The 20936-nt window shown below is 35.6% G+C and overlaps 1 protein-coding gene across 1 annotated transcript in view; it reads left to right on the forward strand.

Annotated features, from left to right (window-relative positions):
- Window positions 1-937: 937 nt before the first annotated feature.
- Window positions 938-20936, forward strand: part of LOC136038153 (ankyrin repeat and LEM domain-containing protein 1-like) — a gene marked incomplete in the record, with an annotated part of 40929 nt that continues 20930 nt past the window's right edge. The window contains 2 exon segments of the mRNA XM_065721199.1: window positions 938-1110; window positions 14290-14513. Of these exon segments, the coding sequence (XP_065577271.1) occupies window positions 1007-1110; window positions 14290-14513 (328 nt within the window).

Raw genomic sequence — 20936 nt, forward strand, 5'->3', positions numbered from 1 at the left:
CTAGTTTCCCCTAGAGCAACCCCAAGGCCCTAGAGCCATCCCAGGTCCCCCTGGGACTGCTTTAGGGAATTTTCGGGTGCCCTGGAACTGCACAAGTCCTTTTTTGCTGTATTTGACACTTTAGTTCCAAAAAGTTTTGACAACCCTGCTTTAGGGCCCTTTTGAGTGCCCAGGGACTGCAGTAGGCCTCCTTAGAGTGATCTAGTTTCCCCTAAAGCGACCCCAAGGCCCTAGAGCCATCCCAGGCCCCCCTGGTACTGCTTTAGGGAATTTTTGGGGGCCCTGGGACTGCACAAGTGCTCATACAGCAGTATTAGGTGCCCCTAGCACTAGGACTAGGGGTACTAGGGCTGTTCCTGGGCTCCCCTGGTACTAGGACTAGGGGCACTGGGACTGGTCCTGGGTTCCCCTGGCACTAGGACTAGGAGGACTCAAAGGCAGCCCCGCTCTAGGGTCCTTTGTATGCCCTGGGACTGCAATAGGGTCCCCTAGAGTGGTCTTAATTTCCCCTAAAGCAACCCCAGGGCCCTAAAGCCACTCCAGGCACCCCTGAGACCTTATTAGGGAATCTGTGGGTGCCCTGGGATTGCTCTAGTGCCCTTATAGCTTTCGTAGGTTCCCCTAGCACTAGGGGTACTAGGACTAGGAATGGTCCTGGGTTCTCCTGGCACAAGGACTAGGGGCACTAGGAGGCCTCAAAGGCAGCCCTTCTCTAGGGCCCTTTGAGTGCCCTGGGAATGCAGTAGGGTCCCCCTGCAGTGGTCCTAGTTTCCCCTAAAGCAACCCCAGGGCCCTTGTGAGAAAACCATTTAAAGCCTTTTTTTGTCAACTTTTAAAGTATATTGGCTAATTTTCTAGGACACTAAAAGTGTCCGTTTTTTGCTGTATTTGGTACTTTAGTTCCAGAAATTTTTCGCAACCCTGCTTAAAGGCGGCGATAAAAATCATTTTAAAAATTGACATGTTTGTTCTATTTTTGTCATAGGCTCAAACAGAAATAGCTTAAATGACATCAAGCATCCACAAAGCATTTTTATGCTGCATATCTGAAAGAAAGCTGTTTAGAGTAATAGCGTCATTACTATATGTTGGAGCAGAACCAAATGCCAGGTGAAAATAGCCTAGGCTACTTCAGAAGTTGGCTAGCATGTATTGTCTCTGAATTTGATAAAAGTGCAGTTTATTGACTTTTTGAGTGTTGTATTAGTGCTTGCACTCTCATTAAAAATACTATGAAATTCTGGAAGCTGTTTTAAAACATTCTATAATACTTACTCATGTCATTCCCAAATTTGCACTGCTTTGCTCTTCCCCCTTCCATAATGAACAAATATAGCCTACTGCCCAAATAATATAGATTGATTAAACTTTGAATAGTGGGATATTTTCTTCCTGCTGCTTGTGTTGGTTAGGCATGTAATTTTTCTGTTGTTCATATTTTTGACTTACAGATAAAGTGAACATACCACTTGATGCCTCGTTTTATGTTCTTTACAAGTATAATAATTGCATCTATTGCAAATTCAAATTCAAGCATTTTTTGAGCTCTTGAAAATGTCCAAAATATTTTTAGGTTTTTTAGGTAGGCTATAAAAAAGGCTTAAAATATTGGTCTCAAACTTACTATTTTATTATAAATCTCCTTTTTTAATACTTTATAATCCACAAGCACTGATTTTCTGTGGTTAAGTTGGATAAATAAATTTTATTTTGCTGTTTCTTCTTCCTCAATGCTGAATTTTCAATTAAAGTATGTGTTTTTGGTTGTTTTGGTAAAATTCTGGTTAATTGACTTCTTGCTATCTCAGAAAGGGTTTAGGTTAGGAAAATGGAACTTTAAGGGATGGGTCTACAGGCTAAAGTACTTCCTGGAAAGGTATTTTAAAGTACCCACCTCTCCTCTTCCTCCCTCTAGGGGCCCTGAAATTTGCCTACATGACAGGTCTATACCTGTTGGAATTTGGACAAAACAACATTTTACCTTAATTTTCAGTTACTAGTTGCCTTTTCACTGCCTCTAGTTCTGAAAATGTGATTCCTGTTATTTGAGTAGAATTTTGAGCCATATCAATATTTTTTTTTTCAAAATTTAGGAAATGTATTTGCATATCTTTAAAACCTTATAAAGTGGGATTGAGCAAAGTTATGAAGCTGAAAAAATTTTTGTTGTACTTCAGTTAAGCAGAAGATCTATTTTGCAAGATTTCACTTGTATAACACTCATATTTTTAAAGGTCATCAAAGGTCAGGACCCTCTAAAGGGAGAAGGAGTGGATGTAGGTACTTCAAAATTCATTCCTGGGACATACTTTAGCCTGTAGACCCATCCCTGGAAGTTTCATTTTCCTAATTTAAACCCTTTCTGAGATAGCAAGAAGTCAATTAACTAGAATTTTACCATTGGTTTTGACAAAATAATATTCTATGTTTTCTCAGCACCAAAATTATTTAGTTAGGTCATGTTAGTTAGGTTAGGACAAAAAGTGCTTAAATTTGTATTTGCAATAGAAGCAATAATTATATTCATAAAGAACATAAAAAAATGCATCAAGAGGTATATTCACTTTATTTGTAAATCAAAAATATGAACACAAAGTAATTTACCATTATGCCTAGCCTACTATTTACAAGCCTTTTATCTTAATTACAAGAGAAATGAGTTGTGCCATTGAAAATTTGGTAAAAATTTAGAAGAGCAGCTTCTAAAGGAGACATGGTATAACAAATAAAGAGTCATTTTCACAGCACAAATTCTATGCTGTTTTTGTGGTTTTGTTTATGTTTTTGACAATTCTTTACCTTAAATTGCAACTTGGAGCAGTTGAAGGATTTTCCATCCTGTAGCATTGCTCAGCATTTCTTCAAAAATTGCCATGTGGATCAATTTGGAATTGTTTTGAATATTGAGTTGGTTTTATTGACCAGGGTTTATTTTCTGGTCTGGGACTCCAAGGTGCCCCATTCCAGCCTCCATTCCTTATTGCTCCACTCCTTGTCAAGTGAGACTTTGAATTCTTTGACAGTCTTACTGGATACAGTATGATTGCTCAGGGAGTTCCACTGGTCTACTACCCGGTTGGTTAGGAAGTGATGGTGTTCCCTCCTCTGAGCATTGACCTTTATGAGCTTCTTAGAATGACCCCTTGTCCGCTGTGATGAATTGTTGAAGAAGAGACCATGAATTGGATTGTTGTGAATCAATTTGTAAGTGTTAATCATGTCACTCCTTTTCTTCAGTAAGTCATACTGCATAAGTTCAGAGTTTGCAGTCTCATTGGGTAAGGAAGATCTTGGCACCTGTCTACTCTCTTTGTTGCTCTCCTCTGTACTTTCTCTATCATGTCCTTGTCCACTTTGTAGAAGGGAGATGCAATTGACGTGCCAGTTTCTAGCCTTGGTCTGACAAGACTTTTGTATAGCTTGGTGATTGTTTGTGGAGATCTAGTTGTGATCCCTAAAGCGCAGTTTGCACTAGCTACAATCTTTTCAGTATGACTTTGAAACTTTAACTGGCAGTCAACTATGACACCCAAGTCTCTTTCCTCTGTAACTGCAACTAGGGATTCTCTTTGACCAGTTATTTGGTTTTGCATGGTGTAAATATGTTTTGATTTTTATTGCCAAAATGTAAAACTTTACATTTACTTGAATTAAATTCAAGTAGCCATTGTCTAGCCCAGTCATCCAGCTTGGATTGATGCAGCCTCTGCCCAAGACGATGCTGCCCCAATTAGCTTAGAGTCATCTGCATAGAGTGTGAGAAGGCTTTGGAGTATTTCAGGAGCATCATTGATATATATGTTGAAAAGTGATGGCCCAAGCACAGTTCCTTGGGGAACTCTGCTAAGAACAGGTATAGGTGATGATAGTACATGTACTCCTCTATCATTAATAACAGCAACTCTTTGGGTTCGTTCTCCCAGGAAGTCTACAATCCATTCAATGATGTCCAAGTGGATGTGACAAGCTTGAAGCTTTCTTTTCAGCCTTAGGTGTACGCTTTTGCTTGATCCAACAAAATCATGTCCATGGGTGTCCCTTTTTCCAGTAGTTTGGTGACTTCATTGTATGACTGTATTAGGTTTGTGTCTGTGGAATGGCGATTTTGGAAACCATGCTGATTTGGAGACATGATGTTGTTGTATGTCAAGTGCTTAGTGACAGCATCATTTATGATTCCCTCAAGAATCTTTGAAGTTACTGATGTTAGACTTATTGGCCTATAATTTTCAGCTTTGTCTTTGGAGCCTTTCTTGTGTATTGGTATAACAGTAGCTTTTTTCCAGTCAGAGGGGACAACTTTTTCCTTTAGTGATTTCTTGAAGATTTTTGCAAAAGGTGAGGATATTAGTTCAGCAGTCTCTTTGAGTAGTCTTGGGTGTATACCGTCTGGTCCCTTCAACTTTGATGCATCAAGCTTTTTCAGTTGTTTTTGGACTTTTGACTCAAAAATGACAACCATTGGCATTGTTACATTGACAGGATATTCTCAGGTATCTGGGATGTTTCTAGAGTTTTCCACTGTGTAGACTGAGGAATATTGTTTTTTTAAGGTTTCTGCTATCTCTGCATGATTGGTGATTTTGCCAGATGGCGTGGTTAGGTAGGGAATGGAATGTTGTCTTGGCTTTGCTGATGATACATAATTCCAGAACTTCTTTGGATTAGTTTTAGTTTCTGTAGCAACAATATCTTCACTGTCCCAGTCCTTTCCTCTAATTGTCTCATATAGCCCTAGGCTGTATAAAAGAAATTAACATAATAATTGATGAATTTTTAATTATATGATTCTATTATAGGGTTAGACTATAGTATTTGGAAACTGTCTAATCTTGGTCACAATCTTTGATTAGAATACAGCATGCCCAATGCCCTGACACTAAGACTTTAGTCTTGGCCAGGGGCATAGCTATAGTTTTTTTATTTGGTGGAGAGGCAAGAGGGAATGCTATTAAAGTAGATGCTTTTCAAGCAGTGGTGAAGATAAGTAACTATTTAACAAACATACTACTTAGTGAATTTACAAACATTACACACATTTTTAACATTACAGTCATACAGACATTTTCAGGGTTGATTTTTTCTGGTGGGTGGGGGGTTAGATGGGAGGATTTTTCATGGGGGAAGGGATTTTCCATGAAGGGGGGGGCAGATTTTCCAGCATTAGTAAAAAACAAGCTTTTTCACCTGAAAGTAAGAAGCAACACTAAAACTTAAAAAAAAAGAAATTATTACATATATGAGGGGGTTTGTTCCCTTGTCAATGCTTTGCTGTTTATGCTAAAGTTTTTTTTTTAGTACTTCCAAAAGAGCTATATATTTTAACTAAACCCTTTAGGATTCAGGGGTCATTCTTAAAGAATTGGAGCAAAATTCAATTTACTGTGAAGAGCAAGGCATTGACCAGGGGGAAAACCCTTTCATACATGTAATAATTTCTGTTAGTTTTAATGTTCAATGTTGCTCCTTACTTTCAGTTGAAAAAACCTGTTTTTCTTTACTTAATAGCTAACAGTAGGGCTGACTGTCAGACATAGCCTTTTTAGCACTGACAAGATTGTAATGCAATAATCTTTATTTTCGTCCACAGTAACAGTATGCTAGGCACCAAAATTGCATTTTTTAGTGTGATTACACAATATTTGTGCTGCAATATATTAGTCTTTAAAAGGTTTACTATGCTGGGATAAGTTTACAAAATATTTTTTAAAAACTTTGTTTTCAGAGAGACAAACATTATTCACATTTATATTCAGGAAAATCCAGCTGTCATTTAGAGAGGCCTACTTTTCAGTTAAGATGCTTATACAAATGAATCTCTGATGCACAATAGTTTGCAAAAATACTGAAATTTTGTTGTGGGTGAATGAAACCCAGCCATTTAATTGTTATGAATTTTTTAATTAATAAATATCAATTTAGCCTAGGCTACTTGCTGCTTATTATAAAGTAAGAATTCTGTCATTTTTATATAGCCTAAAGCTATATGACACCATTAGTTGGGTGGTGATGTCTATTTTGTGAGTTGTTAAAAAGAAACAGAAGCTATAAAAATGATCATAAAATTAGCAATATAAAACTGTCTCTGTTTTTATTTAGCATTTCTCCTTCAGAAGAGCCACTATTTTAGAACTTTACCATAAGTTCAATGAATATTATTTAGGCTATATGTTTGTAAATTAGGGTAAGGTTTCAGTAGGCTTTGGACTGGCACTATTTTCTTCCCAACCATGGTTTATTGCTTTTGTCTTGCTTGTTTATGGTTAAATGAATTTGAAGAGAATATTCACCAGTGAATGTTCCAGATCCCTTTCTCTCTGATTGGATTCAATTAGCTTTGCAAGTCAGCTTTTTAAGTCTTTTGGAAGCTATGATGGTAAAAGTTAGGTTATGTTAGGTTAGGCTAGGTTATGTTAAATTTGGTTGTAAATATCAGAAATGGGTTAAAAACCTAAGCTAACCTCACCTAACCTGGCATCATCAAACCTTGCATTAAATTGAAAAAAGTTGACTGGCAATGCTGACTAAATCCAAGGAAAAAAAAAAGCTATTTCAGACATTCCCTGGTGAATATCAACATTCACCAATTTGCCGACATTCACAGTAACATAGATATAATTCAAGTTATATATTTGACCATTAGGAGGAAGGGATAAATTCTGTTGGTGTCCCTTAAAGAGTAATATGGTTTATAATGTTTTGAAGTAGTTTTCAGAATTTTATAATGCTTCCTCCTTGAGAGTGCAAATGCTATACTGATACTACTATGATGCAGTATCAGTAAGCACTTTGGATGTTCTAAAGCAGTTTCCAGAATTCTTTATTGTTTTCTTGTGGAGAGTAGAAGTGCTAAACCAATACCAGTTTCCATGATACAAGTCAATTTAGTTTAGTTCTGAGTATAATATCATAGCCTAGCTAGGCTAATTACAACATAATTTTTTGTGCATCTTTAAGTGCTTTCCAAATATACTATTCATTTTTTTTTTGTAAAATTTTATTTGAGCCTTTAAAGTGATACCTAATTCCTTTGGCATATTAGATAATGGTAACCAGAAATACTGATAACTACCTTAAAACAATCATAAATGCTTAGGCCACTTGTCACATTCTTAATAGTATATTGCTTCACTCCCCCTTCTCCCCTGATGGATACATAGCTTATATAATCAAACTATATTTTTCAATGGTGCAACTCTTTTCTTCTTTATTTTTTAGGCTACTGGCAAATGCTGATGAATCAATAGGAGGAAATGAAATGTCCTATTCTAAAAATAGTGAAAACCTAATTTGTATTGGGCTGTATATTGATGTATCTGGGGAAAGGAGGGATAGGGTAAGGCTGAGTGAAGCAATAAGCTTTTAAAAGATAAAAAATCTTAATAAAAAAAAATAGTACCTTAGTCTACTTCTAGATCTTATTTATTGCTCTTTAAAATTATTGTATTTTCATATGTGACAATTCACTATATACTTACTAATTTAATATATTTCTTAATTCTTTTTCAATGATATAAGTCACAAGGCTACTGGTAAATGCTGATGAATCAATAGAAGGAAATGAAATGTCCTATTCTAAAAATAGTGAAAACCTAATTTGTATTGGGCTGTATATTGATGTATCTGGGGAAAGGAGGGATAGGGTAAGGCTGAGTGAAGCAATAAGCTTTTAAAAGATAAAAAATCTTAATAAAATAAAAATAGTACCTTAGTCTACTTCTAGATCTTATTTATTGCTCTTTTAAAATTATTATATTTTCATATGTGACAATTCACTATATACTTACTAATTGAATATATTTCTTAATTGTTTTTCACCTCATGATCATTAGTAACTCTTTTCTTTGCTAAATAAAATTCAGATTTGGCTCAGTGTGCAATAGAATTGTGCATAAATATTAACTGAAATTATTTGAGTATACACATATCAATGGAAGAAAATATAATGATCACATAAATATAAAAATCCTGCATGTTATAACTTAACATAAACATATCATTCTTTTAGTGTTTACTTTTACTTTTTGATATATAGGACTATCAGGGTAGAGGGGCTGTATTATTATAAATACAATTATGATATTCAAAAGACCATAAAACATGTGATCTAACAGTACTACTACTGCTAACAACTCACATAGCACCAAGCCTTCTAAGGCCAACACAGCTATACCTACTCCTTCTCCATCCATATCTATTCAATGCCTCCCTCTTTACACACTCCCAAGAAGTCCCAGTTTCCTGGATGCACATATGATGCTCACACCCAGGATACAAAATCCTCCCCTTTCTCAGTGACAAATCCTGCCTATAAAGAACATTCAAATTACACAATTTACAACCCTTACCCTCTGGACTCTCAGGACATGGTGTCCTCAAATTCATATTTATTAGACCTTTTGACTAAGTTCAACCAACTGGCTTTTCTAAAATTTTGATCAGTGTTATGATAGAGGGGCGTCTAAAAAGGGTAAGGGAAACTAATTGCCCAGTGATCACTTTTCGGCATCTCCCTTAACATGCCCTGAAAGTTTCAGCTTAATATCACAAGGCAATCTTTAGATTTCCTGATATGCCCTTTTGACAAGCCTCATGCACATATTGTGTTTGATTTTGTACAACATCCTCCTGAATATTTTCTGAAAATTTTGCCTTTATACCTTAAGTTTTTTTGGGGACCTATGATCAAACATGCTCCAATTTTTCAACAACAAACCCTATAGGTAAATGCTAACCCTATTGGTACATGCCTAAATTGTAGCCCTTGTACCAAAGGCTCTATGTGGTTCTGCCATACCCAGAGACATAATTAATTAACTTTTAGAATATATAGCTATCTAAAAAATTTAGGGATAGGGCGGCTGAAAAGATTATTGGATGGGGGCATTTCCAAATGGAGGAGTCCCTTCTGAAGTTTCTACAATCACTCCTTCCATATGAATTGGCTTGGGGTGGAATAAGTAAATTATATATTGGAGCCTCATGGCTCATTCCCAAAGGGAATATTAGAACACTGTCTCTCAATTACTGGACAACTAAAAAAAGTGTTAAAAAATGAGTTAGTTACTCTTACATATTAGCATTATTGGCAATAACTCATACCTTAAGGGCAAAAAGTGACAAAGCTAAGTGTTTAATGGAAAGCAAAGCTGGCTTATAAGACCATCTAAGAAATGATGTAATAAGTGTTCACTGGAAATACATGTTATTTGAAAATGGACCAAGCATTCACAGTAATGTTAGCAGGAAGGGAGGCAGGAGGTTTGCACTCTATATTTTTGTCTCCCCCTCGCTAGGATATATTTTTGCCCCCTAACCTTCTCCCCTCCCTCTCTAGGCTATATTTTGAAAGATACAGTACCTTTTTTGTGGTATTTTCAGTTAAAAATTCCTTTTTTGGTATTTTCATTGGGAAGATTGAAAAAAAAATTCCCATTTGAAAAATATTTTGTCCACAGCCCTTAAATTTTAATTAATTGGTGCCACTGAGGTTTCTATCTGTTGTCCAAATGAACTTGTCTGAATAAATTGGCATTATCAATTGAATCTAAGTTATGATCCTGCAGGGGCTTTCAGTAATACTAGGCTATTTATTTTGTGGATTTGTTTATTTACAAAATGAAGAAAATAGATAAATTCCTTTGTCGTTTTAGAGCCATGAGTGTATTTGTTGAAATTTGATGCTAAAAACTACCGCCTAAGAGGTCATTCTGTAAGCCTAGATTTGCTTTCCAACCCTTGCAATTGTTATTTTCTTAAAAATATTTGTGTACAGCTTTCTGCCAGTTGTGAAAATCAAATAGAAGGCTAAGCTGGTATTGCTAGTCAGCTCACTAATAATAGCCTATGAATGGGAGGTAACTGAAATATTTCATTGGGTAGTTGCCCAGTAAAGATAACACTGTATAACTCTTGACCTTTAACTGTTTGAAGATGGTTCATTTTTTGAGGCTAAGGCGCAGTTTGATGTTTTTTCTTCAATTAATTTCAAGAAACTTCCAAAAAGGGAGTTTTTAAAGGAAAGTAATGGCCACATTATACTTAAGATCAGAAGATATAGAGACCTAAAATAAACTCAAAACAACCAGAAATTACTATTAAAGAATAAATGAAACCCAAATCGAAGAAAAATTAAAAAAAAACAATCATATCAAAATAACAAACACCTGGTGCCAATATAAATGAATAAATAAATCTCAAAGCAAGTAAAGCTTAAACTGAATATGCAAATCAAGCTTAAAACGAACAAAAAATTTTGTCTCTCACTCTCACTGTAGACTTAAGACTCTCACTGTAAAAGTCTAAAACCTACCGTGACATTGGTGCTTTACTGAAAACTATATTCGTCTTGAACACTACTGAAAAGCACAAATAAAATCAAACTGAATGTTTGATATATAATGTTATTAATCATTGAAAGATCATCAGTTCAAAATTTAATTTTACTGTACTTTTTAAGTTCATTTTCAATGTTGTAATAAGTACAAACAAAAATATTTGTAATGTGATTCGTTTTCACTAAAGCGCCAATGACCCAGTAGACTTTAGACTTTTACAGTTAGGGAAGAAGTAAGTATCCAAACTCTTGCTAGTAGTGAAGCTATATTTGTTTTGAACAACCTTGGAAAGAATTAATAAAAATTAGACTAAATATTTGATATACGATGATCTTAATTACTGAAAGCTCATCAGTTCAAAATTTAATTTTACTATAATTGGTATGTTTATTTTAAACTTTGTAATAAGTACAAAAGAAAATATTTGTAATATAATTCGTTTTCAGTAAAGCACCAATGACGCAGTAGGTTTTAGACTTTTACAATGAAAGAAGGAGGCAAACCCAAACTCTTCTTTGAAGAGATTTTGTTTGTTTCAAGCTGGGTTTGCATATTCAATTAGTTTCACTTGTATAAGATTTATTTACTCATTTATATTAGTAACTGTTTTTTTTTTTTTTTGCTATGATTGTTTATTTAATTTCTGTTTGTTTTGGGTGTCATTTATGCGTCAATAGTAAAATATTTTTGTTTGTTTTAAGCTTGATTTTCATATTCAGCTTAAGCTTTACTAGTTTTGAGATTTATTTACTCATTTATATAAGTATCTGTTGAATGTTTTTTTGCTCTGATTGTTTATGTAATTTCTCTTCGTTTTGGGTTTCATTTATTCTTTAATAGTAATTTCTGGTTGTTTTGAATTTGATTTATTTTTGGTTCCTATTTCTTCTGATCTTAAGTTTAGTATGGCCTTTACTATTCTTTAGAAAACTTCTTCTTCAGAATTTTTTTTTTTTTAATTAATTTTTCTTCGTTTTTGATTGCCAAAGTTTCAAGTTTTTCAAAATTCCCTATTTCAAAATATTTTTTTTTATTCCAAAATAAATTAACAGTTTTGGTAAGAACTAATAAATTAAACTGAATATTGGATATATAGCAATATTAATTGCTGAAAGCTCACCAGCTCAAGATTTTGTTTCACCCAAGCCAGTTTTAAAACTTTGACGCTTCTAGGCTCAAAAGTTTTTGCTGCTCCGTTTTTGCAAGATTTTTTGGGAAATCCCCAAAACATTGGGAATAGTGAAAGCCAAAGCACCTTGTGTGCCTATTGGTAAATCCTGGTCTGGTTTCACTGCAATTGCAATTTTATTTTCAATGTTGTAATATGAACAAAAGAAAATATTTGTAATATTCATTTGATTAAAGTGCAAAATACGCAGTTGGCCTTATATTTCTACCATTAGAGAAACAGGCAGTAACCATACTCTTGTTTGTAGTGAAGACATCATTCATGAAAAGTCCATAACCCCTACTCCCTGAAAACGACAGTGGTCTAACAATTCCCTTTCATAAGAACCATATATTGCCCCATGGAAATAACCTACAACGCCTGCCTTGAGTCCTGAGTGGTTGTGTTGACAACGTAGTTTTTGTTATTTGACCTTTGAACTATTTTAAAAAATGGCTATATGAAAATTTGTATTGGATGGGTTTGGGGGGAAAGGGTCTGGGGGCTAGTTTCCCTCCGATCTCTTTTGACTCTTGAAAAGCGATCTAGAACTTTCAGTTTCCATTGAAATGAGCCCTCTCTGAAGTTTATACTAGCATCCCTTCTATAAGAACTATATATGCCCAGGGCATAACTTACAACGCCTGCCCCCATTTACCGGGGGGGTTATATCGACACTGGAGTTTTTCTCGTCTGACCTTTGAACTATTTTTAACAAAGTAGCTGTCTCAAAATTTTTATTGAATGGGCTTGGGGAAAAAAGGGAGTGGGATGGAGCTGTTTGCCATCAGATCTCTTTTGACGTGTAAAAAGTGAACTAAAACTTTCAATTTTAAATCAAATGAGCCCTTTATGAAGTTTATATAAGCAGCCCCTCCATAAGAAGTATATATTCCCCCAGGGCATAACTTACAACGCCTGTCCCCGAGCCGGGGGGGGGGGGGGCTGTGTTTACACTAGAGTTTTTGTTATCTAACCTTTAGACTTTTGTTAACAAAAAGGCTATCTCAAAATTTTTATTGGATGCACGTCGGGAAAATGGGTGTTGGATGGGTCGGGGGCTAAATGTCCTACAATCTCTTTTGACTCTTAAAAAGTTAACTAGAACGTTCAGTTTCCAATCAAGTGAGCCCTCTCCGAAGTTTATACGAGCATCCCTTCCATAAGAACCATATATGCCCCCAGAGCATAACTTACAACGCCTGCCCCTGGGCCCTTGGGGGTTTTGTCAACACAAGAGTTTTCCTTGTCTGACCTTTGAACTATGTTTAACAAAATAGCTATCTCAAATTTTTTGTCGGGTGGGCTTGAGGAAAAAAGGGTGTCGGGGTGGGGCTTGTTGCCCTCCAATCTCTTTGAACTTGCAGAAAGTGAACTAGAACTTTCAATTTTCAATCAAATGTGCCATCTATAAAGCTTTTACGAGTGTCTCCTCTATAAGAACCATATATGCCCCCGGGGCATGACTTAGAACGCCCACCCCTGGTCCCTGGGGGGTTTTATCGACTCCGGAGTTTTTGTTATCTGACCTTTGAACTATTTTTAATGAAATGGCTATAAGATTTTTTATCGGATGGGTTTTGGAGAAAAAGGTGCTGGTGGAGGGCGCTAGTTGCCCTCGGGTCTCCTTTGACTCTTAAATATTGAACTAGAACTTTCAATCTCCAATCAAATGAGCCCTCTTTGAAGTTTATACCAGCATCCCTTTCATAAGAACCATATATGTCCCCAAGGTATAACTTACAACGCCCATTCCCGGGCCCTGGGGGGAGGTGTGTGTCGACACCTGACCTTTTAACTATTTTAAGAAAATCGCTACCTCAAAACTTATTATCGGATGCATTTGGGGAAAAAGGGCTCGGTGGGCTAGATGCCCTCCAATTGCTTTTGACTCTCAAAAACTGAACTAGAACTTTCAATTTCCAATCAAATGAGTCCTATGAAGTTTATACGAGCATCCTTTCCATAAGAACCATATTTGTCCCCAGGGTATAATTTTTAACGCCTGCCCCTGGACCTGGGGGGGTTGTGTTGACCCAAAGTTCTTATTATATGATCTTTGAACTATTTGAAAAAAATGGCTATCTAAGATTTTTTATCGGATGCATTAGGGAAAAAGGGTGGGGGGGGGTTAGTTGTCTATCGATCACTTTTGACTCTTGACGACCTCTTCCATACGAAGTGCCTTTGGGAAAAAAATAAATAGATAATAAAACATTGGAGCCATATAACCTTTACTATAGGCAACGGTATAGTGTTGCCTCTGATTTCATCATTGGGGTTAGAAACTTCTTTCTGTAAAGTTATGTTTGGGTTCTTATGTTTGGAATAAATTTCACAAACCATGTCCGTTATCATCTTGCAAATAAATTTCACAAACCATGTCCGTTATCATCTTGCAAACGGACTTGTCAGTTTTAAGTTTCATCCTTTATCCAGGGCTCAATTATGGTTACCAAGATCATAGTTCTACACAGGTTTAATCCTTAGGTAGAGGGGGGATATTAGAGGAATTTCTATATTTTTATGTCATTACTTTTCAGGTATTCTAGGAGAGAGGTCTTTTAGACTGATCTTAGAGGACCTTCCCTACATCTGCCTCTCCCTCATGTGCAGGCATGGATGAGACACTGAAGTTTTGATGTAAAGCTTCTATATGTCAATTATTATTTAAAAAATTCATCTTTTTTAGTAACAATAATTTAAGTATTATGTCACTGTTCAGTATACACTTTGTTTTCCAACATCTCCAGTCTTGTTTCTAAGCCTGTTTCTTATTTTAAGAGATGAGAGTGGCAATACACCTTTGCATTTGGCAGTTCTAATGGAGTTACCAAGAATCTCCCAGCTTCTGCTATGTTTGGGAGCAGATCCTACTCTTGAAAATGAAGAATCTCAAACAGCATTAATGCTGGGACTCCAGTGCAAGTGCTCTGAGGTTGCTGAAACTTTTAGAAATTATTTGCAAGATAAAGATGCAAATAAAGACTACATTTCTTACACATACAGTAAGTAGCTACACGTTTTGAAATTAATTGTTTTCATTTTGTGTCTGATCACTATTTTGTTAATCTAGTTTTCAATCCTCTCTCGTTTTTCAATGCAATCTAGTTTAAGACAATAGGACCTAGTAATCTAGTTGCTAGATTTGTAATTTTGCATAGCAACCATGCAACCTAGTTAAAGAAAATACGTTAAAAATAAGATCACCCTATCTTATCCCTTATAAACCTCTTAGTTTTTGTGACCATACTATTTTGGGTGACTTTGCCAAAAAATTTAGAGAAAAGCAAACGCCTACTCTCTTGGAAATCTTAGAAAACTATTCGAATTCCCCTGTTGTGTGCTGGAAATGGAAATATTCAGCTTTATAGAAACTTACATCATTATAAAATGTGATTTTTTCTTTCAATTAAATGAAGCATACTCTTCTTTTGAAGTCCAGGAAAAAGCAGTTGCTAAAAACGTTTTATGCTCACCTTCTAGGAAAGTGCTAAAAACTAGTTCAGAGGGTTTATTATTTATGTAGTTTGTCTACAAAAGGCATGTAAATTTTCAATGCCTGTGAGTTAAATCACATTTCCTGGACAGGTCTCAATGATGACTTGAGAGAATTCATCAATGCGGCCTTTTTCTTTGTGATGGTCAGCTGATGCTGAGGCTCGCAAAATGATTTCAAGGCACAGCATCCTTTTAAGCATAAAAACAAACGTATGTAGATTCAGTCATTAAGGGATTATTTGTGGACTTTTTCTTCGGGGGTTGGGGAGGGGACGAGGAGGTAGAATAAAAATTGAAGAAGGATATTTTTCAGGCAAAATTTTTTTTAATTCCTTGGCATACTTTAGCCAAACCTTGAAAGGGGTTTTATCAGGGTAGCAAATGTGATCTTGTGTAACACATCGTTCTTGCTACTTTCGACTTTTATTCTCATCAAATGGCACGAGAAGCACTATTTTTAGAAATTGGACAACTACTCTCAAATTTGGACTGCTATTTTCCTGAAATTTAATTCTTGGGAGTAAATAAACGCAGATTTTTTTTCTACTAATTGTCTATATTTTTCAATGCTAGATTGCTTTCAGATAGAATAAATGTATGTCTTTTAAAGATATACTGTTTTTGGCTATAGCTGTAGCCTTTTGTTACTTGGAATGGTCTGATTAAGTGTATATAAACATAACTTAGCAGAACATGGCATATCTAGAAGGAAGTGATTAATTGTATAGACAGAATAGGTCTAGGTATGCTAGAACTGTTATGCTATATGTCAGTTCAAGTAAGCTAATTGAAAATTTTGGCAGTTACTTACAAAATACAGGTAGATAATAATTTTATGAGATAAGCGACAAACTTTTTTGAGATAAAACAAGGGGGGACTTGGGAAGCTTGATTTTTTAAAACTGATTTTGGGGTTCTTGATTTTGTGACTGACTTGGGTGTACAGCGTGGTTTAGAGCCAGAGGGCAGGGAAAGTGGTGTTAAAGGTGGTTCAGGGTCATCATCCAGAGAACAGGGGGACTGGCAGTTTAAACATAACAACTCACCACATTGTTTTCTCCTCTCAATAGAAATGCCTGCACACTTTGGATGAAACCAATGACTGTACTGCACTGTTCCACTAGTGGCATAAATTCTGTGCTCGGGGCATCTGACTTTCAGGGGTTTCACATAATATATATATGCTTCACATAATAGTGAAAAAAAATAATCCGGATTTTTTAGCTCGGAATTGGTCAACGACTGAACCTTTTGTGTATAGTCCAGGGCTACATCTAGCCCCATTAGTGCGGATGGGAGCTTGGATGCAATTACAATGCAAATGATTATTATATTTGGAAAGAGTGTCGATTGGCGAATTGACTGGCATATTTTCAAGTTACATAGAGCTAAGTCTATAGCCAAAATGAGTATATCTATGAAAAGTCATGCTTTCATTCTATCTGAAAGCATAGTACGATTGGAAGTTATGAAGAGCTGGCAGATAAAAGTGAGAAAAAATATTTCTGTTTATCCTCAAAAATAAGAATTTCAGGAGAATGGTCTCTGAGCCTTGGTCCAGCTTCTTGAACCTTGATCTTTGACCCTTGGTCCAGCTTCTGAAAATGGTCTAGGGTTCTGGTGTCATTGTCTTGACAACAATGGACCGAAAAAGCAAGAATGTGCGTACACGTGCAGGGACGACTTGCTGCTACTACTAACAACTTGCTGAAGTACAAAGCCGCCTGAGGCCAACACAGCTACATACTTTCCTTCTCCATTCTAGTTTGTTCAAAGTCTCTTTTTACACCCTCCCAAGAAGTTTTCGTTTCTGTTAAATATTTTCTTACAACATCTTCCTGCCCATTTGGGGGAGACCTGCTTTTCGTTTGACCCTAGACAGCTGCCCAAGAAAGATGATCTCGGGCAATCTTTCGTCCTTTGTCTACAGAATGTGTCCCTGCCATCTCAAGCTTTCCCTCATTATAGCCCCAAAAAGCAGGACTAACCCACATTTTTCTCACAGTTTACTGTTTGAGATAGAGTCAGTCAGTCAGGTACCCAAAACGATCCCTAGACAATTTCTTGGGAAAATATCTAGCAAATCTTCCTCCATTTTTTGGAGCACCCACACTTCAGGATCATACTTTACCACTGTCATCACTGTTGCTTACAATTGGTTCCATTCTAATTTTGGTGTTCAGGCTCATCTTTCTATTCTTCCAATTTTTTTTCAGCTGCGAAAAAATATCCTTGACCTTGGCTATTCTAATTTTAACATCTTCACTGCACCCACCATCTTTGCTTATATTACTACCTAGGCAAGTGAAGCTGTCCACTTGATCAATTTTCTTGTTGCTTATCATCCCCTCTTCTCCTTCATTTGTTCCTAGTCTTAGCAACTTAGTCTTCTCAACATGAATTTTCGAAAGTATTTTTGTACCCTGAACTTGGAGAACCTCTAAAAATTTATTCATTTTATTAAAATTTCATCTATAATGCTCAAATCATCAGCATAATATAATTCTAGGAAAGTTTTACTTCCTCAATTGATTCTTTGTTTGCCCATTGCCTTTGCGTGGCTCCTTAGGATATAATCTATCAAAATGATCATTATAAATGGGGATAGGACGCAACCCTGTTTAACTTATGATTTAATACAAGATCAGCTACTATCCTCATTTCCTACCTTAGCCGCAGCAATGTTATTCGCGTATGACATCTAGCATACCAGATGCCATAGCCAAAAAGATGCCACGGAAAAGGATAGAACTTTTGCTAAAGCTCTTAATTCAGCTGAATCAAACACTTATTCATGATTTGCAAACTGTGGACTAAATGGGTTTGATGACTCGGACACTTCTCAATTATTTATTTAAGAGCGAAAATGTGGTCAATGTATCCTCTGCCCTTCCTAAAACTACACTTTTCTTCTCATGAAACTTTATCTACAACATCTCTAATTCTAAAACTTATCATCATGCAAAGTAATTGGCTTCTTACAGAAACCAAGCTAATGTATCTATAATTACCACACTCACTCTGATCACCTTTCTTATAAAGGGGTTTAATTAGACTTTTTCTAAAAATCGCTAGGTACTTCCATTTTTTCAAAAATGGTATAATCTTCAGTAATTTATCTCTAACTTCATAACCACCATATTAAAAAAAAAAAAAAAAAAAAAAAAAAAAAAAAAAAAAAAAAAAAAAAAAAAAAAAAAAAAAACTCATTTGGCACACTAGTAGTCACACTTACGTGCAAGGATCTTTCCATGGAGGAATTTGTCTTTGGAGAAGACAATTTTTCCATGAAGGGGGTGCCGGATTTCCCAGCATTATTTGAAAAGTTATCAGAAATTAAATGAAGAAGAATTCAAATGAAAGTAACAAGGAACATTAAAACTTAAAACGAATAGAAATTATTACGTATATGAGGGGGTTTACCCCCTCGTCGGCAACTCGCTCTTCACTCTAAGGTTTTTGTAATTTCAAAAGAGCTATCTATTCTAATTAAATGGCCTTTGTGATTCAGGGGTCATTCTTAAAGAATTGGATCAAAATTCGAACTTTAGCTTAAAGAGCGAGATATTGACGAGGGGGAGAACCTCCTCATATACGTAATAGTTGCTGTACGGTATAATTCTTAATGTTGCTCCTTACTTTTAGTTGAAATAAAAATTCATTTGATTTTTAATATGGAGAGCGATCCCTAAGAAAGAGCTGTGCAGCATATTCAAAAACCGGGGAGAAGGGCTAAGTATTTAAGTATGTTGAAAATGAACCTGTTTTAAGCAAAAATAGCATATCTTGGCTTGGGATTATCTTTAAGGAACGTCTCTGCATTTTTAAGACAAAACTTTGTGAATTTAGACACTCCATTTAAATTTTTTAAAGGAAATGATAATTACAGTATTTAATCAGTAGCAAAGAAAAAAACCAAAGCATTGCTCTTGCAACGCCTTAGTTGGGATAGCTAACTAGTTGTCTGTGCAACATGAATCTAATTTTATCTGTTATTGTGATTGTAGGCTATTATGACGTGGAGTGTCTCCTTTACTTGACAGCAATGTTGAATAGTAATTTTGGGTTACCTTATGACAGTTTTCCAAGTTGATTTAACTGTGAATTTTCTGTGAAAAATAAAATATACTTGTAAAAATGTAGTTAGTCTAACAACAATCTCCTTTTTTGTTACATTTTATTGTAAGTATGCACCACAAGATGAATAGGTGTAAGTAATCAGATAAAAAGAAGGCCCAGTTGTAAAGTCAATCCAAAATGCAGCAAAAGTAAGTGAGTAAGTAATGATTTTTAGGTGTGAAGATTACACTACATTTGAATTCAGAAGGACTTAAATGATGTCCAGGTAACTTTATCTTTGTAAAATTAGATATCAAAACATGTGACATGATTAAAAAACGCAAATAGAAAGTTTGTTTTCAGAGCTCCCAGTCATTCTAAGTTATAAATTTGAATTTCTGTATCTTAATTTTATTTATGTTTGAAAAACGCAACCTAACCTTCTCTTCTTGTATTTCACTACGACTTTTCTAATGGTTGAAAGAATAATGTTTTGCAGCGATCTGTCAAATTGTATCAAACAATTCGTGGTAACGAACTGTGGTAAGGAGCGACCCGGCTCAATAGTAAACGAAAATTTAAAAAAATGGAATTTTGATTCTAATAGATACATCAAAAGAATCGAATTTATATGATGATTTTAAATATATAATCGAATTTGCTCTTATCCATCAAAAGTTACGAGCCTGAGAAATTTTGATTTATCTGGGAAAATAGGGGGAAACACACCTTAAAAATCATAGTAACCTTAACGAAAATCACTTCATCGCATTCGGCGTATCAGAGCAAAATTCGGCGTATCGTATCGCATTCGGCCTATCTACAAAAATTTTGAATTTCGTATTTTTTGCCAGAAAACCGATCACGGGTGCGTTTTTATTTGTTTTCTTTTTTCCAGGGGTAATTGTACCCAGTGGTGCTAGAATATTGCGAGAGGGCTCATTCTAACAGAAATTAAAAGTTCTAGTGTCCTTTTTAAGTGACCAAAAAATAGGAGGGCACCTAGGCCCCTTCCCACGCTCATTTTTTCCCAGAGTCAACGGATCAAAATTTTGACATAGCCATTTTGTTCAAAATAGTCAAAAAACCTAATAACAATGTCTTTAGGGACGACTTACTCCCTCACTGTCCAAGGGGGAGGGCTGCAAGTTACAAAATTTGACCAGTGTTTAGGTATAGTAACGGTTATTGGGAAGTGTACTGACATTTTTAGGGGGATTTTTTTGGTTTAAAGGGGGGTTACGTGGGGGGATCTTTTCATGGAGGAATATGTCATGGGAGAAGATAATTTCCACGAAGGGAGCGCAGGAAATTTTAGCACTATTTAAAGCGAAACCAAAACAATTAGAAAATAAATATGGAAAAGTTTTTTCAACTGAAAGTAAGGAGCGGCATTAAAAGTGAAAACGAACGGAAATTATTACACATATGTGGGGTCCATGTCCTCCTAAATACCTCGCTCTTTACGCTAAATTATTTTTGTGATTTCAAATATTTATTCTACGGCCTTTGTAATTCATTTTAACCCAATTCTTCAAGAATTGGGACAAAATTTAAGCTTTAATGTAAAGAGCGAGGTATTAACGAGGGGGCAAACCCCTTCATATACGTAATAAAAATATACAAATATAGAAGTTTGTTATGTAAGTTAATTCGCAGGTTACGTATATTTTCTACAAAAACGTTCGTATAAAATTAAAAGTTCTAGTTGCCTTTGTAAGTACCTAAAAGATTGGAGGGCAACTAGGCCTCCTCCCGCACTCCTTTTTTCCCAAAATCTTCCGATTAAACTAAGAGAAAGCCATTTAGCTCCAAAAAAATTAATATGCAAATTTCGTTTTAATTATTCATGTGCGGACAGCCAAAATAAA

The sequence above is a fragment of the Artemia franciscana genome, chromosome 17 (genome assembly GCF_032884065.1).
Source record: "Artemia franciscana chromosome 17, ASM3288406v1, whole genome shotgun sequence".
NCBI classification, from domain to species: domain Eukaryota; kingdom Metazoa; phylum Arthropoda; class Branchiopoda; order Anostraca; family Artemiidae; genus Artemia; species Artemia franciscana.